The 20,980-nt window shown below is 43.6% G+C and overlaps 1 protein-coding gene across 1 annotated transcript in view; it reads right to left on the reverse strand.

Moving 5' to 3' along the window:
* Positions 1-1,792: 1,792 nt before the first annotated feature.
* Positions 1,793-20,980, reverse strand: part of LOC103745623 (sulfotransferase 1C1) — a 38,160-nt gene continuing 18,972 nt past the window's right edge. The window contains exons 2-8 of the mRNA XM_008847576.2: positions 15,526-15,721; positions 13,245-13,373; positions 8,628-8,725; positions 4,654-4,780; positions 3,732-3,826; positions 2,361-2,541; positions 1,793-2,168 (exon numbers count right to left, since the gene is read on the reverse strand). Coding sequence (XP_008845798.1) covers positions 2,056-2,168; positions 2,361-2,541; positions 3,732-3,826; positions 4,654-4,780; positions 8,628-8,725; positions 13,245-13,373; positions 15,526-15,697 — 915 coding nt within the window. The 5' untranslated portion in view covers positions 15,698-15,721 and the 3' untranslated portion in view covers positions 1,793-2,055. The remainder of the gene's footprint in view (positions 2,169-2,360; positions 2,542-3,731; positions 3,827-4,653; positions 4,781-8,627; positions 8,726-13,244; positions 13,374-15,525; positions 15,722-20,980) is intronic.

Genomic DNA, 20,980 nt, shown 5'->3' on the forward strand with positions numbered 1-20,980 from the left:
GTCAGATTAGCTGGGATCATGAATGGTCACTGTCTCCATCATCCTTAGTTTTTAGATCTTGGACCACAGACATTTAAAAATTGAATCAAACCATGAATTACCTTATAGTCTTTCAAACATTTAAAAAAGAACATAGCATGACTTTTTGAGGGAGATTAGAAATACTTGATTTTTGGAGACTATAAAGGGAATTCACTTTTATAATTCAAGTAAAAAGAGTTTTACTGTTATAAAAGAAGAAAGGCAAGCTTTGCCCAGTGAAAACTGCAGGCACATTGTCTACAGTCTTATTAATGTTGCATACATGCCCAGATTATATTGTGTTTAGAAAAGGGAGTTGTTATATGCCTGATGACTAAATTTTTAGGTAGCTCCTGGGAAATTAACCAAAGGTATTTGATGGGTGTTAAATGGAGAAAAAATTACTATGTAACCTCACTGTACCAGTGTACACAGCAGAGATGCCACACTGCTGGGTTATCTGCACAGTGCCAGTTCAAACTCTGTAAATGCTACACTACTAGGTTATTTGACACACGGTTAATGATTGGCATGCTTTCCTCAGAAAGTGGAAAGATTAAGGAAAACAAATAAGACTTATTTTGCTCCTAGTTATAGGAAATACTTTTCTGTATTGTGCAAAACAATGGTTTGGGAAATCAGCCCTCTCACAATGTGTATTATCTTGATATTCTTTTTAAAAATATTTTATTTTTAAATTTTATTTTATGTGTATGACTGCATTGCCTGCATGTATGTAAGTACACTGTGTCGTGGAATGCCCGAGGAGGTCAGAATAGGGTGTTGGATCCCCTGGATTAGGATGGGTTGTTAACTATCATATGGATGCTTGGAATTGAACTTGGGTCCTATGCAAGAGAAGCTGGTGCTCTTAACCACTGAGCCATCTCTCCAGCCTGATATTCTTTTAAAATACACTGATTTTTTATAACTTGCGTAAATGATGACCGTTGTTCTTGAGACAGGTTTTCATAAAAAGAAGAAAAAGACTGGTGTGATGGCTCAGCTAGCCTGTTGAGGCCAAGTCTGATGACCTGACTTTGACCCCTGGGATCCCCACCATGGAAGGAGAAAATCAACTGCTGCAAGTGTTCTCTTTCTCATTCACACTGTGGGGTGTGTCCCCCAACAAATAACTAAACGCAAAAAACAAAAAGAGGAAAAGAACCACAATTGTATGTGTACCCGACTAATTTGTAAGGCTGACAATTTTGCTAAGAGGTCTTTTTAAAAAAGAAGTACAATTTTTTTTTTTCCTGGTGGTCCTAGGATGGAACCTGGGACCTTGCGCATGCTAGCAAATGTTCTATCACTGAATTACCTCCCTAATCTTTGATTTTTGGAGGAAGTGTCTCAATATGCAGCTTAGCTGGCCTTGAACTTGACATCTTTCTGCCTCACCCTCTCAAATGTGATGAAAGCACATTTGACCCGTTCCCCACCTCTGCCCTTTGGCATTCCATCATGGGAGAATGCAGTAAGAAAGCCCTTGCCAGTGTGGGCCCTCTGACTTTGGATTGCCTAGCCTTCAGATCTTAAGAAATATATTTGATTCTTTATAAACTATCCAAGTGTTCTGTTAGAGTAGAATAAAACAGACCAAGACAACTGTTGAGAATAAGCCAGTTTTCTTTCACCATTTGTCCAGTGTTCATCTCATTCTGTTTGCTTTTATTATTCACTTTTTATTTATTCACTTGTGTTGAAATGCTCTTCTCATTTATGGCTCTCTTTTCATGAGCTTTGCCTCTGAGAGACCAGACAACTGTAGGCCAGTGGTGGATCTCCATTTATTTTGCCTAAGTGCAGGTGAATATGTGATTATTTCATGGGTTTCTACAAGAATAATCACACGGTGAAAATGAAAACGTTCTGTTCAAAGTTTGATTGCATTTTGATGAGATAGCACAGGACCTACAGGAAGTGTTCACCAGCTCAGGACTAGAAGAAAGGCATTAAATATTCTTTAACATGAGGTTCAAATGGATAAAAACATTTAGTCAGAAATTCTGTAGCAGCCCCCCAGCTTTGCTCTCAGATCTCTGTGCGGAAAGTCATGGTGCTCCCTGCCATCTTCTTCTCGTAGTCCTTGTCAAAATCTTCACTTTGGGCCACAGTAAAATAGTTCTTCCAGTCCCCAGGCATCCCTAAGGCAAGGTAAAATCTCAGGGATTGCTTCAGGCACAGAGAGAGGAGCATGCATCCTAAAACCAGCACAAAATGGGCACCTACACAAGCCTCTCTCCGAACCTGTTCAGATGTACTGCTGGCGAAATAAACCAGGCTACATAGGATGTCAGTGGAAGATACAAGCAGACTATGGGACTCCCGAGACCTACCTTTTCTCATGAAAGGGGAGATGGAGTGGTCCATAATGCTGGTGGGGAGAGTGGTATAGTTGGCCATTGGGTTTTGCTTCATTACATCAAAAGAGGTGTGATAGACGATTTTGTTTAGAACTACTTCTGTTATGTCTTTTTCCAGGAATTTCACTATCTTCTCTATTTCCCTCTTTGGGTCCTGTATGTGGAACAGTTATACAAAATAAATAATTTTTGTCTTTGGGATGCTGTTCTGCATGAACAATGTTTAGAGAGGGATGTGTTAAGAGATCAGTTAAAATATATCCAACAAATAGTTGTCAAATGATATTAGTGTAGGTGCTACCTGCCCTCAAGAAGATTGCCTTGTAGGAGGGGAATCAAATGCTTTCAGAGAGAGAGAGAGAGAGAGAGAGAGAGAGAGAGAGAGAGAGAGAGAGAGAATGGAGCCCAGGTGGAGAGCTATGGCATATCCTAGGTGTGGGTTGGAGTCAGAGAAGGTTGTATTAAGGTCATATGAAGCAGAGGCTATATTGGTTTGTATGACTAACTCCGGTTTGTGGGCTGTAAGTGCCAGAAAAAAGGGACTGTGAATTAACTGAAGGCTAATAAAAGCATGACCAAAAAGGATCTCAAGTTGCCCCAGAAATGCAAATCCTTGCACCCTGCTTTGTTCTGATAAAAGAGATACAAAAAGAGAAGGAGCTGTAGTTTCTGGTTGGCTCACATTGGACTTCTTGACCTTGGTATAGGAGGTAGATTTGGAAATGAACTACAGGGTTGTGATCTGTGGTCTACTCATTCACAATGAAATGGTGAGGTCAGTGTAATACCCCAATGTATATATCTAATCTTGTCGATGTTCAGATGGACTAGATTTCAGTTAATGAAGGAGGCTGGGGGAATGGAAGAGGGAGAAGAAAGTTAAACTTTTAGAATACAATGCTGCATAGTTTACAAACATAATTGCTTAAATCTTTACACTAATCTTATGAGATAGACACCAAACATTATTGTAGGTAAAGAAAGAAACATGGCTCATGAGTGTCAGAATCTTGTCTTTTTGTTGTTGTGAGCCTGAGCCTTTGATGGTTACACCAGCTCTCCAGCCCACGAGTATCAGAATCTAATAAGTTGATTCAACTATAAAAGTCATTCTGTTTTCTGAGGAGGAAGGATCTTCTGGAAACTAGGAGCTAAAAGAAATAAAACCTAGAAGACCAAACAGGCATTTAGAACTGCTAAGAAAAATCTGAGTTTCAAAGAGTGTTACAGAGATAGGGCATGCCCTCAAATTTCTTCTACAGGAAAGCTCACATTTCAGGGCATCACTGGGATCTTTGATCTGAAGGTGTGGGAGGACATGGTGGAGATCACACAGGCTCTCACCTCCTTCATGTCTTCATAGAAAAGGTAGAGAATGCGGTGCTGATCTTTCATGTCCCACCATCCCTTTACATGGTCATACCAGGAGCCCCAGAGCACTGAGGAAGAGAGAGATGGGACACCAGTGTCACCTTAATTCTTATCAAATGAGAATGGCTGTCTCAAATAAAAGACGTTTAATAAATAAGACCCAAACATAAAGACCCTGAACTGAATTCTTATTTGCAGAAGACAGTTTTTTTAAAAAGAGGATTTAGGGAGATGATAAACTATAGTCTGGTTTCCTTGCTTTTACATCTCCATCATTCATTCTTTGCTGTTGTGAAGGACTGTACTATGGCTGGGATTCAAAATGTTTATTTTTCTTGCAGCACTGCATGGAACATAGATTAATGTTAAGCATAGACATTATTTCCTAACAGTTTGATTTTGAAAAGACTTTCACTTGGGAAAATCTCTAAGTACCAGGGATTTGGGCACCTTTGTTTTCTGTGATGGAAAGTGGGAAGATGTGTGCTGGTCACTTGTTGGCTTTCCCAACCCTACTCAGTGAGTGGATCCCAGGCTTATGGCTGGACTTCGCTCCAAGAGGCACTGGAACGCTTTTGAAGGATAGTGCAGCTGTCTCCCTGGTATACTTCCTATGGTATCACTGTGTTTAACTGCTGCCACCATCAAAGCCATCTGTTCAGTATGGGGTCTTCTGCTAGCTCTAGGGGCTAGTGTGTCCCAGCAACCTCCATTAATCCTCACTGGCTTCCCCCAAACTCTGCTTGTAGTTGTCAATAGTCTCTTTGTCAAAGTCTTCAAAGTATACCATCTACTTCCTTGAAAGGCCTTGAGGGATATAATTGTCCACTGAAAACCTTTTTCGATGTCAGTACATGAGTTAGGAAATAGGAACCCACAGTTTTCTTTTACTCACCTTTTCCAGCTTTGAATGTTTCAATGTATTCTTCCATTGTGCCAGGGTCAGGCAGCATCTTATTCATTCTTGAGAAATGGTAGTAGGACACCAGACAGTCCTTGGCATTTCTAGCCACGTAGATAATCTAGATTTTTCCAGCAAAGGGTGTGAGAGGCAGAGAGAAAACAAGACAGAAAAATGTTATTTGGTACAGAGACTCATGTTTATACAAAGCCTTTTATATAATCATGGACTAGCCCATTGGAGAAACTGAGTGTTCATGTGCTTTCTCCAATCAAGGTGACCACTTCTTCTAATTGCCCACAACTATTCTGACTTATAGCTGTAGTCTTAGCATTATTACTAAGTGTATCCCTTTTCTGTCTTAAAGATATTCTGCATTCTAGTTTGTATCATAAATGTTGCTTTTACTCTAAATTAACTTGTGTAAATAAAGAGGCTACCCATGGTAGCTTAGTTTGTTTGCACTGTTCTAATAAAATGCTGTAGATTGAGAGCCTTATATACAACAGAAAATAATTTCTCACAGTTAAAGAGGCCAGGGACTACAAGGTGAAGGAACCAGCAGATTCAGTGTATGGGGGAAGGCCTGCTTCCTCACAGATAAGGACCATCTTTGATAAGGATCCCAATCCCATTTATGAGATCCCACCCACATAACACGATGACTACCAAAGACCCACCCCCTAATCCCATCACCTTGGGAGTTAAAATTTCAATGCATGAATTTGAAGGACAGAACATTCAGACTGTGGGGCATGATGATTTTCAGCACATGAAAGTCCTCCCTAGCTTATGTTAAACAAGGAGTCTAAATGGGATACAGGATGGGAGGGTCAAAGACTGTGAGTGAGCCAGTCTCTTCTCTGTAAGATAAGTGCCAGCCTCACAGATGAATTGTCTCCTCTGCTTTTCATCCTCTGGGGGCAGTGTTAAGTCCTCCCTCAGAGGGGCGTGGGTGTCTTCCTGTAATGAAGACAATGGTATGGTCTGGTAAAGGAGAATTAACCTTTTGGCTTCATGTTTTGTTGTCTTCAGCCCCCTACCACCTGGCTCCCATTCTATTTGTGTGGCTGTTTACTTTCTGAGCAGGGTTGGAGGAGGAAGATTCTGCTAGAGTTTGATGTGGGTAGCGTTTTCTAAAGGGTCAGATATAAAGACTTGATCCCCAGGGTGGTGCCACCGTCATGAAAGGAAAAGCTTGAACCAAGGTCAGTAAAGTCATTTACTACTCAAATAATCCATAGGTCTAAGTGTATAAAGGGAGGGGCTGTCACAGAGGAAGCCTACAGTATTAAAAGACTGCTTTTATAAAAAGATGTTAGCAAAATAATTAACCAGGTGTAAGTATATCTTCTGCATTAAGTCTACAAGGCTTTGGAAATAATATTGTTACAGTAGCATTGAAGGTCCCTTAAGGGAAAGCTGTTGCCTCCTAGCCAAAAGAATGGATCTACCTCTGGGTGGAGACATGCCAATTTCCCTGGTATCATATGGTAACCAAGAAGGGATTCCCTCAAATTTTTGCTAACAATATTGGCTCTCCAGCAGCAAAAGTAACTTACAATGAATGAAGGTATCTGAATTGTTAGAATCCAGACCAAACTGCTGCTCAAGCCATACCCATCATCGGCCTCTTATAGCTGCTGTAGGCAAGCCCCTACCAAGAGGCTGTCTCTGAATCTCTAACTCCCTAACAGACTCTGAAGCTGCTTAAATTCCAGGAGAATGGCAGACACCACCCCTTCCCCTAAGGAAACTTTACAGGCTCAGACTGCCAGACTCCAGGACATCAGAGAGCTATCAGTGGCAACACATCCCCACCCGTACAATGGGCACACCTTACCTTAATGTGCCCTTCTTCTCCAGTATCCTTGGAGTTCCACATTCCTTCACCTCAAATTATCCCCCCTCCCCCTGCTGCTCAGGAATCAGAGACAGCTGCCTACACGAAATCTCTGAGATCTGTAAGAAGGAATCCTCACTCTGCCACATGAGGGCCCCCACCATACTGTCTGTCTGTCCAGGGTGTTAATGACTCTTCTAATAAACTTTTTATACCAAAGGACCATCCATCTCAGTGTTCCCCTTGAATCCCAGACCCATGGTCTTTCAGCAATGAACCAAGGAGTCTTCAAAGTCAAGGTGTCTTGGGTGTACTCTTAGGGAAACAGGCACGAATGAGGCAGTGTTTTGATACCTGGACAGCTATTTAGTTGTATTGTACTTTGAACAGAGAAGATGGGTAAGATAAAGGATTGGTGAATCATGAAAACCATCCCCCAAAAGAGATAAGAACATCGATAATATTTGGTTTCCAAGCACTTCACTAAGGAGAGGGTGCTTAAGGAGAGGGTGTCTTGGCCAAACATCAGCCTTTTTTTTTTGGAGACAGGGTCTTGCTGTAGCCCCAGCTGGCCTGGAATGTACTATGTAGACCAGGCTGGCCTTGAACTCACAGACATCTGTCTGCCTCTGCCTCCTAAGTGCTGGGATTAAAGGTGTGCGCCACCATGCCCGGCTATTATTTTTATTTTATGTGTCTGAGTGTATTGCCTACATGTGTGTGAGTGTACCCATCTTGTACATTGCCCACCAAGGTCAGAAGAGGGTATAGGATTCCCCTGGAATTGGCATTACAGACAGTTGTTATCTGCCATATGGGTGCTGGAAATCAAACCTAGGTCCTCTGCAAGAGCAGCCAGTGCTCTTAACCACTGAATCATCTCTCCAGTCCCTTGGTCAAATATTCTTGTCAGTTAGAATTTCCTTGGCAAATTCAGCCCAGAATATGAATAAGTATACAGCAGCCTTAACTTTGAGACACTTCAATATCAACTCTCTTAGCAACCTTCACATAACTTCGTTTCTAAAATGTCTGGCCCGTAGAGATGTGTTGGTCCAGCTGATGGGAGCATTTGATTCTGCTGGACAGTTATACTTTTTGTTGCAGCTTTCAACTGATATTTTGTCTATATTCCATATTTCTGCATTAATTTCACTGACTTCAAGACTTGTTAATGAATCAGATGTCAACAGGTGCAACTCTTCTCTCATGTGCTTATTGCTGTGTACTCATGTGGACAGATAAAGATGCCATGGGAGGTTTAAGTTCAATGAGAACTGTGTCTACACTTTTATATTATCTGAATTAGGAAGTGTCAAAACAAGTTAAATAGAAGAAATAGAGAAATACCATACCTGGAATCTAGCTTCATGAGGATTGCTCTCTATAAGGTAGGTCAATTGTCTATACACCAGCAAATTAGATTTCTCATCCTGAGTGGAAGAGGACCAGGTTTTGCACACAAGGTGGACATAGTGTTGTTGGTGGCCATGAGAATGGGCCATTTGATCCCTGACTGTGGGGGATGCATTGCCAGATGGTCTCAGCTGCTGTAATGTATGTCTACTACCACACTACCAGCTCTGGACAAGGCCACATGTCCAAAGGCTACTCTTGGCTGAGTGGGCACAGCAGGGACACTGAGGCAGGTAGCATTCTCTGAATGTTTGCTTTATCAGAACTCTACACTGTAGCCTGTGCTTCCAGAGCCTTCCTGGCCTCTTCCTCACAGGGTCAGGCCTATGTCATGGCCTCAGCCCCCTGTTCCCATATTCCCTGATTTATTCTACTTTCCCTTTTGCAGTTCCCCCAGACAGATTGTTTTTGTGTCTAAACCCTTTCTTGGCCCTGCCTCATAGAGTACCTAAATTAGGACTCCAACCTTCCTCAGGAAATTCCTGCTTTGTTTCATGGATTGTTCTCGTTGAACACGGGTGAGTGGGCAGACAATCAGAATACTTTGTCTGAAAACTTCCGATAGAACCCAGCAACAATATTGTGGAGCAAAGCTGAGTGCAGAACAGAGTGGGTAGGCTTTGAGGTGATGCCGTAATTGCTCCGTGGTTTCCATTGGCTATTTCTGTTTTAATGGTTGAAACTGGGCTTGAAGATGGGCTGGACTTACCTTCGAGTTTTCTTTCCAGAAGGAAGGTGGCAACATCTGAACAGGCAGATGAGTCTTCAGGGTTCTAGGTGAAGGCATTTTGTTGGCCAGATCCAGACCTGGAAATAAGGCCAGAGGTTCAGCCAGGTTTCTCCTCAGCTACCTATATCCAGCGTTGTGTCAAACACTGAGAACTGTATTGGCTAATGATTGACTCCATGCCTGCAAAAAAGGTGTTACAGGACTATGTCTCCCTCCTGATGGAGCTGTTCTGTTCACTCTAGAGGAAAGATTTAACAGCTGCTGTGAACTACGTGGCAACACTGCTTTCTACTGTGATAGATTTTTAGCTGAAAAACTGATTCTTTAGTGAATAAATCACTTTTCCAATTAAGTTAATGTGAGAATCAGAACTGGAAATCAGTCAGTCTGTGGGTATGGAGAGACTTAAATGGTAAGTTCTGTGAAACACTGTAGAGAGAAACAAGGTAGGGAGGATTGAGGTAAGGCACAGACAAGTCCCTCACAGAAGGGCTTGCAAGTGAGGTCAAAGTGACAATCTTGAACAAAGTTTCTGATAGAGACTCAGATGCATGGAGAAAAAGGGTGGAGATTAGGCTGTGCCCTGCTGTAAGTTACTGCCTTGCTTTAAGTTGAGTAAAACAGTGACCTTCAGGATGTTCCCTGCCCTGGGTGACTCCATTTCACGAGCAACGTTCAGAGGCAGAATGACTCTGCACCTTGTTTGCAGACCTTGTAACTGTTCTGGCAGGAGCAATGAAGACATTCTGAAGAAAAATACTTGTAGGGCTGGAGAGATGGCTCAGCAGTTAGTTAAGAGCATTGGCTGCTCTTACAGAGGATCCGGGTTCGAATCCCAGAATCCACATGGCGGCTAACAAGTGTCTGTAACTCCAGTTCCAGGGGATCCAACACCCTCTTCTGACCTCTGTGGGCATTGCATGACACGGGTGCACTTACCTACATGCAGGGATTACACGCATACACATAAAATAAAAATAGCAAATAAAAAGACAAGTGTCTTTTTAAAAAAGAAAGACACTTGGATATCAGACTATTTGGCTATTAGATTATTAAAACAGTATACCCTAAGGAATTGAAATTTCCCCCAGGAGTTTATTGCTGAGGAAAAGAAAGGACTGAGGCTCTGGGTGCCAGCTAGAGGAGGACTGTTTCCTAGGAAGAGATTCACACAGTTCTGACAAAGTTGTCAGACCACTTTGCCTGGGAGACTGGAGCGCAGACAAGGATGGGTCAGTGTTTGTTGGATCACATCTTGACCAGGACTGATCCGATATGCATACCTTTTACCCTCTACTTAAACCTCTATCCCATGTCACGATTCTGAAGATGGCCTGTGATTGGGGAGGAGGGTAGACACTGGATCCGTTTATTTATTCTTCTTCCTAATGTATCCACATTGAATAAATCTCCTTTCTCAGTTTTTCAGAATTACCTGTCTCTTTAATGGGTTTATTGAGAATGGGTAGCTAAGCCTAGTTGTCTAGTCTGGCAGAGTCCAGGCTTTGACTCTTAACAACTCCAGTCTAGGCTCTGACTCTAACAGTTCCATCACTTCTTCAGCACCAACCATGTGCCATAGGCTGGTAAATAGCTTATTTATGCAAGTGTAAAGATCCAGCCTCTGCAGCTCAGTCCTGCAGCTTGCTCTGTGTGCCTCCACCAACTCTCCCTGAGGTTGTTAATATGGTATCAAAGCGCCTGTGGCGATTCTCCTTGTATCTTTACCAGTTCTCTGTCTCTGCCTCTGGTAAGGCCTCTTTGAACTCTGAAGGCTTCTTGTAGCCATTCTCTCTCTCTCTCTCTCTCTCTCTCTCTCTCTCTCTCTCTCTCTCATACACACACACATGTATATGTGTGTGTGTTTATATCCTATGTATACATACATGTGCTATTATACACATACACTGTATAAAGTGTGATCTGAGAATTGATGTTAGTAATTAATATTGGAACCAAAGAACCTATGATTGCCAGTGGCAGCTATCAAGGGCAATTGAGATTACTTGGTCAATTGCAGTCAATTGGATGTAGCTTGTGAATTTATTATTATTCAATATATCCTGACATTATGGAAATGTCTTTGTCTCTAAAATTGTGTGCTTATGACATGGAAGTTTCTCTTCAGAGACACAGCAGTGAAAGGAATGGGGAAGAGTTTGGAGACAAGTTAAAATCCTTCATAAATGAAGGAAGATCGAAGCAAGTCAAGTCCTCCTCCCTCATCACCACTGCCGTCCCTCAGCTAGCTATGTAGGAGGGCAGCAGTGGCAGAAGGGTTCTTTCAAACTAAGCACAACACCATGAAATAAACACATAGAAAAAGAGCCCACCTCATTAGAACCAAACTGCTATGAAAGTCAGAAAAAGCAAATCAAACCTTTCAATCTCCCCTAGCCAAATACAAAGCTGAAGACCTAGAGCATAGCACTTCAAATAATTCTATATTCTGAATTAAACATCTGGGAATTCAAAAAAAGGCATAAATCAGGAATACAAAAACAAAGAGTAGAAGTGGAAAAAACCCTAAGAAATAAAAAGATTTTGACTGAATTCAAGGAAGAGAAGAAAAAAAACTTAAGGAATAAAGATTAAATTATGAGATGGGCAGGGGAACAGGTTTCCATGGAAATGCAATGAAGTCACAGGAGGAAAGCAGGAAAACCACGATGGTGATGATGGTGTGAAGGGAGAAGGAAACAGCTGACCGAGGAGTGGTGAGGAGGTGCAAACCACGACCCTGAAAATGTCAGGAAGGTGGCCTAGCACTGATATGTCAGGCTATGATCTGACAAACTGCAAAAAATGACACCTTAACTATGGGCCACCAGGAAAAGTCGATTTGTAATGATTAATTCTGAAGCATAGCAAACATATTTTAAGATAAAGTCCTCAGGGATTCCTGACAAAAATGAAAGAATTAATCCATAAAGCCAAGAGGATAAAAGGGCCATCAAATTTCTTTTTTAAAAAAGTGGTGGGGCCTAAAGAGATGGCTCAGCTGTTGAAAGCACTGACTCCTGTCACAGAAACCTGGGTTCAAATTCCAGTACCCACATGGTGGCTAACAACCATCCACAATTTGAGTTCCAGGGGGATACAATATTCTCTTCTGACCTCCGTGGGCATCATGACATGAATGTACCTACACACATGCAAGCAATACATTAATCATATAAAATAAAAATCATAAATAAAATGTTTTAAAAAGTGGCATAAAGGGCAAGGAAAAAGTGGAATAAAACTTTAAAGAAGTTTTTGGAAAAGAATGGGGTGTTAGTGAGTGATATTGTACATAGGGAAACTATATTCCAGGTATCAAGGCTATAGAAAGGTTTGAAATGTGCAGAAACTCAGAAAATGGAACACAAATGGGTTCTTCCCGATCAATTGGCTAGATGGAAACAAACCCACAGAACAAAGCAGTAGAAACCATCAGAAGCACTGATGGGGAATAGCTCACACTGCGTGACATTTTAATATTAAAATTATTCTTATTTTTAGTTGACACACAATTGTGCATGTTTATGTGGTGCAGTGTGATAATTCCACAGGGGTACAGGACCATGAGAATCTTAATTTTCTTAAACACTGATAGTTTATCTGTGTTAGGAGCTTTGTACATCTTTCCTTTCGTTCATTGTAAGGCACGTAAAGAAACCACTGTGTGCTCCCACCACCTGCTGTGCTTCATGACACTAGAACTCCACCTTCCTATCTAGCTAGATTTTGGTACTTGGTATCCAGCCTTTCCTAGCTTTGTGTGATTCCTATTCTGCTCTATTTCTGCAAAAGTAAGATTTTAGCTTCCACATATGAGCAAGAATGTGCAATATTTGTCTTTCTGTGCCTGATTTATCTCAACACAACATCCTTCAGTTCTGTCCATGATGCTATAAATGCAGAATTCCCTCTTTTTGCGGTGAAGTAATATTTCCTCATGTAAAAAACCCATGGTCCTTGATCACTATCTGCTATGCCTTCTACTCCTGCTTAATCACCTTTCTGTCCCTCTAACAAATACCTCAATATACAGAAAGAAAAGGTCAATTTTGGCTAAGAGCTTTGGAGCTTACAGTTCACAGTTAATGGCCTTGTTGCTTTGGGCCTGTGGTGAGGCAGTACGTTAAGGCACAGTGTGTGGTAGAGCAAAACCATTCCCCTCATGGTGGTACACAAAACAGCCAGAGGCTGAGGTTCTATCCCCTATAAAACAAGATCCTCAGTGACCTCAATGCATCTCCCTTAGGCCCCACCACTTAAAGGTCCACTGCTGCTCCCTAGCACCTCCCTGGGAATCAGGTGTTTACTGGGCAGATTTAGGGGCACTTATGGTCCAGAGTATAGTCCATGCTTTCACTGAGTTATTATGCATGTGTGGTCACTCAACTGCTCACACACCACGGACTGTGTGTCTTAGGCTACCAAGTCATGTATTTTGGGAAAGGAACTATGTTACGTTGCTTTTTAACTCCTTTGTGGTTCCATTCAGAAGTGTTTTCTAGAAGGTAGATTGTGGAAATGATTTTCTTCTAGGGTGAAAACTGACCCTGCACAGAAGTCACAGCCCCTTGAATCCCAGTTGGAGAAACTTACCTGAGTTGAGGGGTGGAGGCAAAGTCCATTCGATGAAAGGGTGCCGGTCAAAGGTGTTGGCACGCTGGCATTTTTGCACATCCCCATCATGTTGGATCATGTCCACAATCTCTTGTGTCCAGGTGGTGCCTAGAAGCAACAGTGGTTGTCATATCCATGCACTCATGGCACAATTCTGCTCTGTTTCTTTGATCCTGCATATACTTGGCTACATTCATATTTACTGGGTTTGGGGTAGGACCAGCTCACTTTCTGTGTTTGTTGTTACCATCTGCTTAAAGTGTATGTTTCCTTGTGGTACCTCTATCTTCTTTCTCCCTAGCATGCAGCAAAGTACTTTGCCCCTCACAGATGGAGACAGACTGAATAAATGTTGAGTCAGGTTAATATGGGTAGATACAAAGATGAGCTAGTCAATGCACCTGCTCCTACGAGCTGACGGTCCTTCTGGAGGATACACAAAAGAAACCTCTCCTTGCCTAGCTACCATTCGTTCTTTCAAATGAGGAGATCCTCAAATTTTAGTTGGGAAATTAGCTACTTGTGCCAAAAACTACATTTTTTAGTCTTTCTTATACCAGATGCAGATGTTACTTTTGGTGCATCTCTGCATTGCAGATAAACCTGATGCAAACTCATACATGAGGTTATTCACAGCCCAAAGACTGAGGTGGTGATGAGGTGCTGGGGGAGTGTGATGGTTTGAATGAGTATCCCCCATAGGCTGCAAGTATTTGAACACTTGATCTATAGTTCATGACCCTTCTGGAGAGGGTCATGGAACCTTTAGGAGGTGTGACCATGCTGGAAGAAGCACATCACTGGGGCAGGCTTTGAGAGTTCTTAAGCCTTGCTGGATTTCTAGTTTCCTGCTTGAAGATGTGAGCACTCAGCTTTATGCTCTGGCAACTTTTGTGGCCATACCTTCCTGCCATGATGGACTCTTATCCCTTTGGAATCCTAAGCCAAATAAACTCTTTCTTCTATAAATTGGCTTGGTCATGGTGTTTTATCACAACAACAGAAAAGTAACCAATATAGGAAGTGTGATCAGTTTACTTTTGAGAGGTCAAAGAGGCTCAGTTGAGTAGACAGAGTCACTACAGCTTTGGCATGAAGAGCGGAGGTAAGAATAGCATGGCACATCCATTAAGGAGGCAGGCTTGGCTGGAGGGGGCCAGGGCAGGTGCGTTCCGTGCCAGGGAATATTGGTAGGCCTTATGGGAGGGTGAGAGGTACCGAGAGAGGTAGGGCAATAAATTCAGAGAGGGGGTTGGGGACCGTTGCATGGAGGGCTGTGCATTGACTGCGTGATTTCCAAGGGGCCTGGCAGGAACAAAATTTCTGCTCTAAGGCAAAGTGTAGGTTTATGTTCAGACCTGGGCAAACTGTACATCCAATGCAAACCAGACTGGAAATGTACTATCTATTGGAACTAGAAGCTGCCCTTGGAAACTCCTAAGCTATTTGTTGGTCCAGTGAACACTGAGCAACAGAGGCAGAGATGCCAATCAATGTGAAGGTCAGTGCCCTGGGACAGAAACTGTTCCAAAACCCTTGGCCTGAAATCTTGGCAGATCTTGATGTTGAATGTCCCTCTTGTTGAGTCAAATGGCCAAACTCTTGGCTGGTTACATTTCTTTACCCAGCTCCATCACACCACGTGCATGCTGAAAACAGATGGGAGATGGGAGACACCAGCACTCATTCATCACTGTCTTCTGATGGGGATGCTCATTAGTTCTCCACCCTGCACAAACCTGTGCTACCCTTTGTCTTTATGAGTCTTTTCCTAAAGACTCCTCTTCATTTCCTAGGATTGTAGTAACCAGCATCGTTTTCTCCATCTCTCCCTCCATGGGGGTGGGAACTGGCTGAGCACTGCTTCTTGGCGGCAAGCACTCAGGCCTGTGCTACTCTGGGCTACTAGGAAGAGCATTTTAGAACTAGGAACCACTGCCTAAAAAGGTTAATAGAATAGGCGAGCCTAGCTGGCAGGATTTGCCCCAAAGATTTCCATCCTATTTCTGAGTTTGTGCTTTTAGAACACTGTAATTTCACTTAGTCCTTTGGGGTTTGTGATGGTTGGGCCATCTTTCTCTTTCTACCAGGCAATTAAAGGAGATCCTGAAGGCTGGGGCAGTGATGCTCATGAGCTGGACTTGCTTACTCCTGGAATCTGTCCTGCTGAAGCCCTACACGCCTTTCTAATCAGAAGGCTCACTCCAGGAAGTACTGCTGTGTGCAAGTGCCTTAGCCTACCATCCTTCCTCTTACTCACCTGCCTTTGCATAGGTTGCAATGAGGAGGTCGTCTGGTTTTGCTTGGAAATTCCAGATTTTGTCCCAATTATCACTAATCATTTTGGACATCAGGATCCCATTCACTTCTTTGGTTTCTGGCTGCAGGTGCTTTTCATCCAGATGGAGGTCTTTCATTTTCTCCAAAGACATCTTGGAATGGGGACTTGACAGGTGCTAAAAAGAAGGTGGACTCCCGTTACTTCCAACATTTAGACAGGCATGCCCTTGAACAGTCATTCCTGTAAATGGTCAGAAGAGCTACATGGTGTGAATCTGTTCCCATGATCAGTGTTTACTTAGTAGGGAAATAAAAACTGTGGGCACTTGGAGAATTTTAAATAGCTTGGTCTAAAAAACAAACATCTATGAAGGAGAGAATTGCCAGGGGAGAGGATAGACAATAACTCTGGAGGCTCTCTCACTTTGTGTTGGCTCTTTGGAGCTAGCCTGTCTGAGGCCCAAGGAAGGCAGAGACCTCAGCTTGTGCTGTAGATCATGCCTATGGTGAGGTTTGAACAGCACTAGTGGAGGTGGACTGACTAAACTACTTATGACCTAATCAATAAAACGCTTAGAGAAATGACTTCACGGCACTCTTGGTACGGTCCTTCTCTATGGGATAGTGGTCATCAAAAGGTTTCAACATGGCAGTGTGGCTGACAGAAATTTGTCTGGAAGTCTACAATGAGAGGAGGTACAGTAGCTAGCAGAAGAGACCCCAGCACCCACAGGGCCACCTCATCTTGCCTGGGGAGCAATCCTGATGACTTGGGATATGGTAGCTGTTTCCATGACACATAACTTTCAGTTTCTTAAAATACCAAAATTAAATTGATTATCAAGCTGGGTGTGGTAGTATATATCTGTAGTCCTGGCACTTGGAATGCCAAAGCAGGATAATTTTGAGTTTGAGACCAACTTGAGTTATAGAGTTTCTCTCTCTCTCTCTCTCTCTCTCTCTCTCTCTCTCTCTCACATGCATAAATTCACATACACAGAGGAGAAATTTCCATTTGTGTATAACGTGTGTATAGAATGTCAAGCCATAGCATTTCTATTTTTAAGTTTAAGAATAATTTTTGCATTTTTAGTAAGTGCTTATTTTTATTCTTTAAATTAAAAAAATATGTTTTTCTGTGTATGAGTATTTTTCCTGCTTTTAAGTGTAAGTCCACTCCATTTATAAGAGACATGTGTTCTCTGAAATGTCTGCTCCCATTCACAGAATCCAAAGTGATCTGCTAGCCCAGGTATCCCTGCATGCAACAGGCTTCACCTGGGAGTTCTGGGATCGTGGGAGGGCTGGTGCCCAGGCCCCAGGCCAGGAGGTGGGTTCTTCCCAGTGCTTCCTCCTTCAGTAAGTTCATTTGAACAGAGCAGGCTCATTTTCACCTGCCTTCTGTTTGTGGCCTCCAGACTAGAAAGGATTCTGAAATCAATAAAGCACATGTGACCACTGTCTTTTGAGGACCCTGTTTTCCCCTTCTATTCTGCGGTGAAAAAGAGTTTATGCTGACTGACATTGTGTTGAACTTTACAGGAATTCATGTCGCCAAGATCAGAAGAGGGCATAGATGGGTTGGGGGAACTGCAGGTGAGTCCCAAAGCAGCCTGAGGTAAGACAGTGAGTTTCAAAAATTTGCTTTTGTGTCAAAGACTAAATGTGTTGCATCAGAATATTATCTGTGCTAAAACAAAACGATCTATCAGCAATGAAAAGACATGGGGGAAACTTCAATGCATATTATTAAGTGCAAGAAAGTAGTCTGAAAAGACAACATACACATGATTCCAACTATGTACCTTCTCAAAAAGGTACTGGAAGGGAGGGATGAATAGGGAGAGCATGGAAGAGTTTAGGGCATACAATGTAATATTCGCCTTCCACTTGAATATGACATTGTGGTAGTGAATGCCCATCATTCTACAAGCTCCACAGGATGTGCTGTGTGAAGAGTTGAGGAGTCAGAATGCAAGAGTCCTAATTCACTGACTCCATTTTGGCTAGCTGTTTCAGGCAAACCTGGACAAGCCCAGGCATGTTGTAAATTTCCAGTTGCCCACCCCCCCGGAAAGCTATAGGTTAAGCAAGCCCGGGCATGCAAAAGCCTTGTAAGGTAAAAACAAAAACTTCTGGCCCTACAGATAACAGTTGGCACATTCCAGTGCTCTGAAGATATCCCCGGCCAATAAGGATCTTCCCCATACTCAGGACATCCAATCATTTTAGAGGATGCTTGGCGCACATGGGCTTCTATGAAACTTCCCTATAAAGCATTCTGCCTGCTCGTGTTCAGGGCTGGATGCCATCTTTGGCTTGTGGAGTCCATCCTTGGCTAGCCGCCAGTTTGGTTGCCTTATACTTTAAATTTCTGAATAAAATTTTTATTCAGTTTTTTTTTTTTTTTGGTGTCTGTGGGAATTATCCCAACTCTCAAACCCTAACATTTTGGGGGCTTGTCTGGGATTGGGAATGGAGCATCCAGACTCATGGGAGCATGCCACCAGAGTCGGCCTTGGTAAGTTCTGCCTGCTTTTGCCTTCTTTCTCTTTCTCTCTTTCTTGCTTTTCAGTAGTCCGGACATCCTGGGGCTCAATGGAGATCAGGAAGATGTGCTATTGATCCCAGAGCCAGAGGAGAATGGGGGACGCCCCAACTCCTCCTCTGATAGGGGGTCATGCTCCAGCCTGATGTGGAATCCAGGCGGGACTGGCCCATAGTCTCGGCCCAGGCCAGACACACGATTTTGGTCAAGTCTGATGTAGAATCCAGGCTGGCCAAATCTTTTTGGAAAAGGTGACAGGGGCAGCTTTCTTGGCTCACTTTGCATGCTGCGAGATTTTCATTCCCCCCTCTAGGGAGCTGCCATCTCATACTGTTCTCACCCTTTGTTTGGAGCTCCACCTTGTCCATTGACTTTCCATCCTATTTCTTCTCATTCTCATTCTTCTCCTTATATTCCTTTTTCTTGAAGCTTATCCCACGATGGGCCAGAAAGTCTCATCATCATCAGCTCTCCTTGATCTAATTCTTAGTCATTTTCAGGATTATAAACGGGTGGCCTCAACCATGTCTGGACTCTGTGTCGAGCCGACCCATCTCTGGACCCTCTGCACCATCAAATGGCCCTCCTTTGGCATCAAATGGCCATCAGAAGGGTCTTTTAACTTGTCTCTTATTTACAGGGTCAAGGAGTTGTCTTTGGGGAGCCAGGGAACCCTGACCAGATCCCCTACATCCTAGGTTGGTGATATCTGGTTGCCGCCACCCCCACCCCCCGATTGGCTGCACCCCTTACTGCTGCCCCTGCCACCAGGGCTGAAAGGGGCCCAGGATAGACCTAGGGAGCATAGGTCTCAGGCTTCTTCCTCTTCTGGCTCCTCCAGGTCTCCATCCCTGGTCCCCATGACCGAGCCCTTACACGCCTGCTCACAGGGGGAGGGGAGGGTGGTCCAAGCTCTTCTTCTAAGAGAGATTGGGAGAGGATGGTATAGCCCCAGTAGTCTATTTCCCTTTTTCTACTAGTGATCTGTATAATTGGAAATTGCAGACTCCCTCCTTTACAGAGAAACCCCAAGCACTAGTTTCCCTCCTAGAAACAGTTCTTTTTACCCATCAACCCAGTTGGGATGATTGCCAAAACTACTAAATATCCTGTTCACCACTGAGGAACGGAAACACATCCTTCAGGAATGCAGGTGCACAGTCCCTGGGAACAATGGGCAACTGACTGAAAGACTTGATTGCAGCTGCCTTTCCCCTCACACATCCCATAGATGGACATGACTATAACACTCCAGAAGGTAGGGAGCGCCTAAAGGTCTGTCTCCAGAATCTTATGGGAGGTCTCTGGGTGGCTACTAAGCATCCTACAAATTTGTCTAAAGTTAGTCAGGTAGTGCAGGAAAGAGATGAGTCCCCTGGGTTATACCTGGAGCACCTCCTTGAGGCTTTCAGGACCTACACTCCCATTAACACAGGCTCCAGAAAACCAGATGGCTGTCACCAGCTAGAAAGAAAACCATCATGGGGATCCCAACCCCCAAAACCCACAGACAATTACAGGAATTCCTGGGGTCAGTAGGCTTCTGCCAACTCTGGATACCTGGGTTCGCTGAGTTGGCGAAACCCTTGTATGAAGCCACTCAAGGGAATGAGTCCTCTTTCCACTGGACTGAAACTCAAGAAGAGGCCTTTCAAAATATTAAAAAAAAAAGGCTTATTCCAAACTCCAGCCTTGGCCCTGCCAAACATCCACAAGCCCTATCAACTCTTTGTTGATGAGAGGGCTGGAATAGTGAAAGGAGTCCTGACCCAGCTACTTGGACCTTGGAGGAGGCCTATGGCCTACCTGTCCAAAAAGCTTGACCCTGTAGCCTCAGGATGGCCGGGCTGCCTCAGAATCATCATAGCTACAGCTTTGTTGGTTAAGGATGCCAATAAGCTGACCTTGGGACAGCCCCTGATGATCACCACCCCTCACTCAATTGAGGGTGTCCTTAAAAATCCCCTGATCAATGGATGACAAATGCTCGGCTCACACATTATCAGGCCTTGCTCCTTAACTCCCCCCCCGCCCCGCATCTAGTTCCTCTCTAGCACCACTCTCAATCCCGCTACTCTGCTGCCAGAATCGGACCTTGAGGTCTTGCACAATTGCCTGGAGGTACTCTGCAGCCTGCTTGGGACTCGGGAAGACCTGATGGACATCCCATGGTCCCACCTGGACTTAATTTTGTTCACGGATGGTAGCAGCTTCATCAGAGAAGGAACCAGGTATGCAGGGGCGGTGGTAGTCAGCCCATCACAAACAATCTGGGCCTCCTCTCTGCCATTCGGGACCTCCGCCCAAAAGGCTGAAATAATTGCCCTGACTCAGGCCCTGAAGCTGAGTAAAGACCAGACTGTTAACATTTTTCATGGATAGCCATTACATTTTCGCTACGGCTCATGTCCATGGGGCCATATACAAGGAAAGGGGCCTCCTGACAGCAGAGGGAAAGACTGTCAAAAACAAATAAGAAATCTTAGATCTCCTGCAGGCCATCTGGCTACCAAATAGACTGGTTATCATCCATTGTCCAGGACACCAACAAGGAGATTCTCTAGAGGCACAGGGAAATAGGAGAGTGGACCTCGTGGCTAGAGAAGTGGTTCTAATGGCCCCTAACCTGCTGGTTGTCCTACCTGAACCCCTCCTACCAGAAGAATCCTCCTACTCAGCTCAGGATGACCAGGATTTAGCTTCTCTACAAAACACCAAAACCAAAAATGGATGGAGATACACTCTTGATGGGAAGCTTATTTTACCACATAAGTTGGGAGAAGACCTAATATATAAACTCCACAGAGGGACTCACCTAGGAAAAAGAAAGTTACAAGAACTCCTGGCTCCATACCATATATTTGACTTATCCAAAATGATTGAAAGC

Source organism: Nannospalax galili, unplaced genomic scaffold (genome assembly GCF_000622305.1).
Source record: "Nannospalax galili isolate Female #2095 unplaced genomic scaffold, S.galili_v1.0 scaffold323, whole genome shotgun sequence".
In the NCBI taxonomy this organism is placed as follows: Eukaryota; Metazoa; Chordata; class Mammalia; order Rodentia; family Spalacidae; genus Nannospalax; species Nannospalax galili.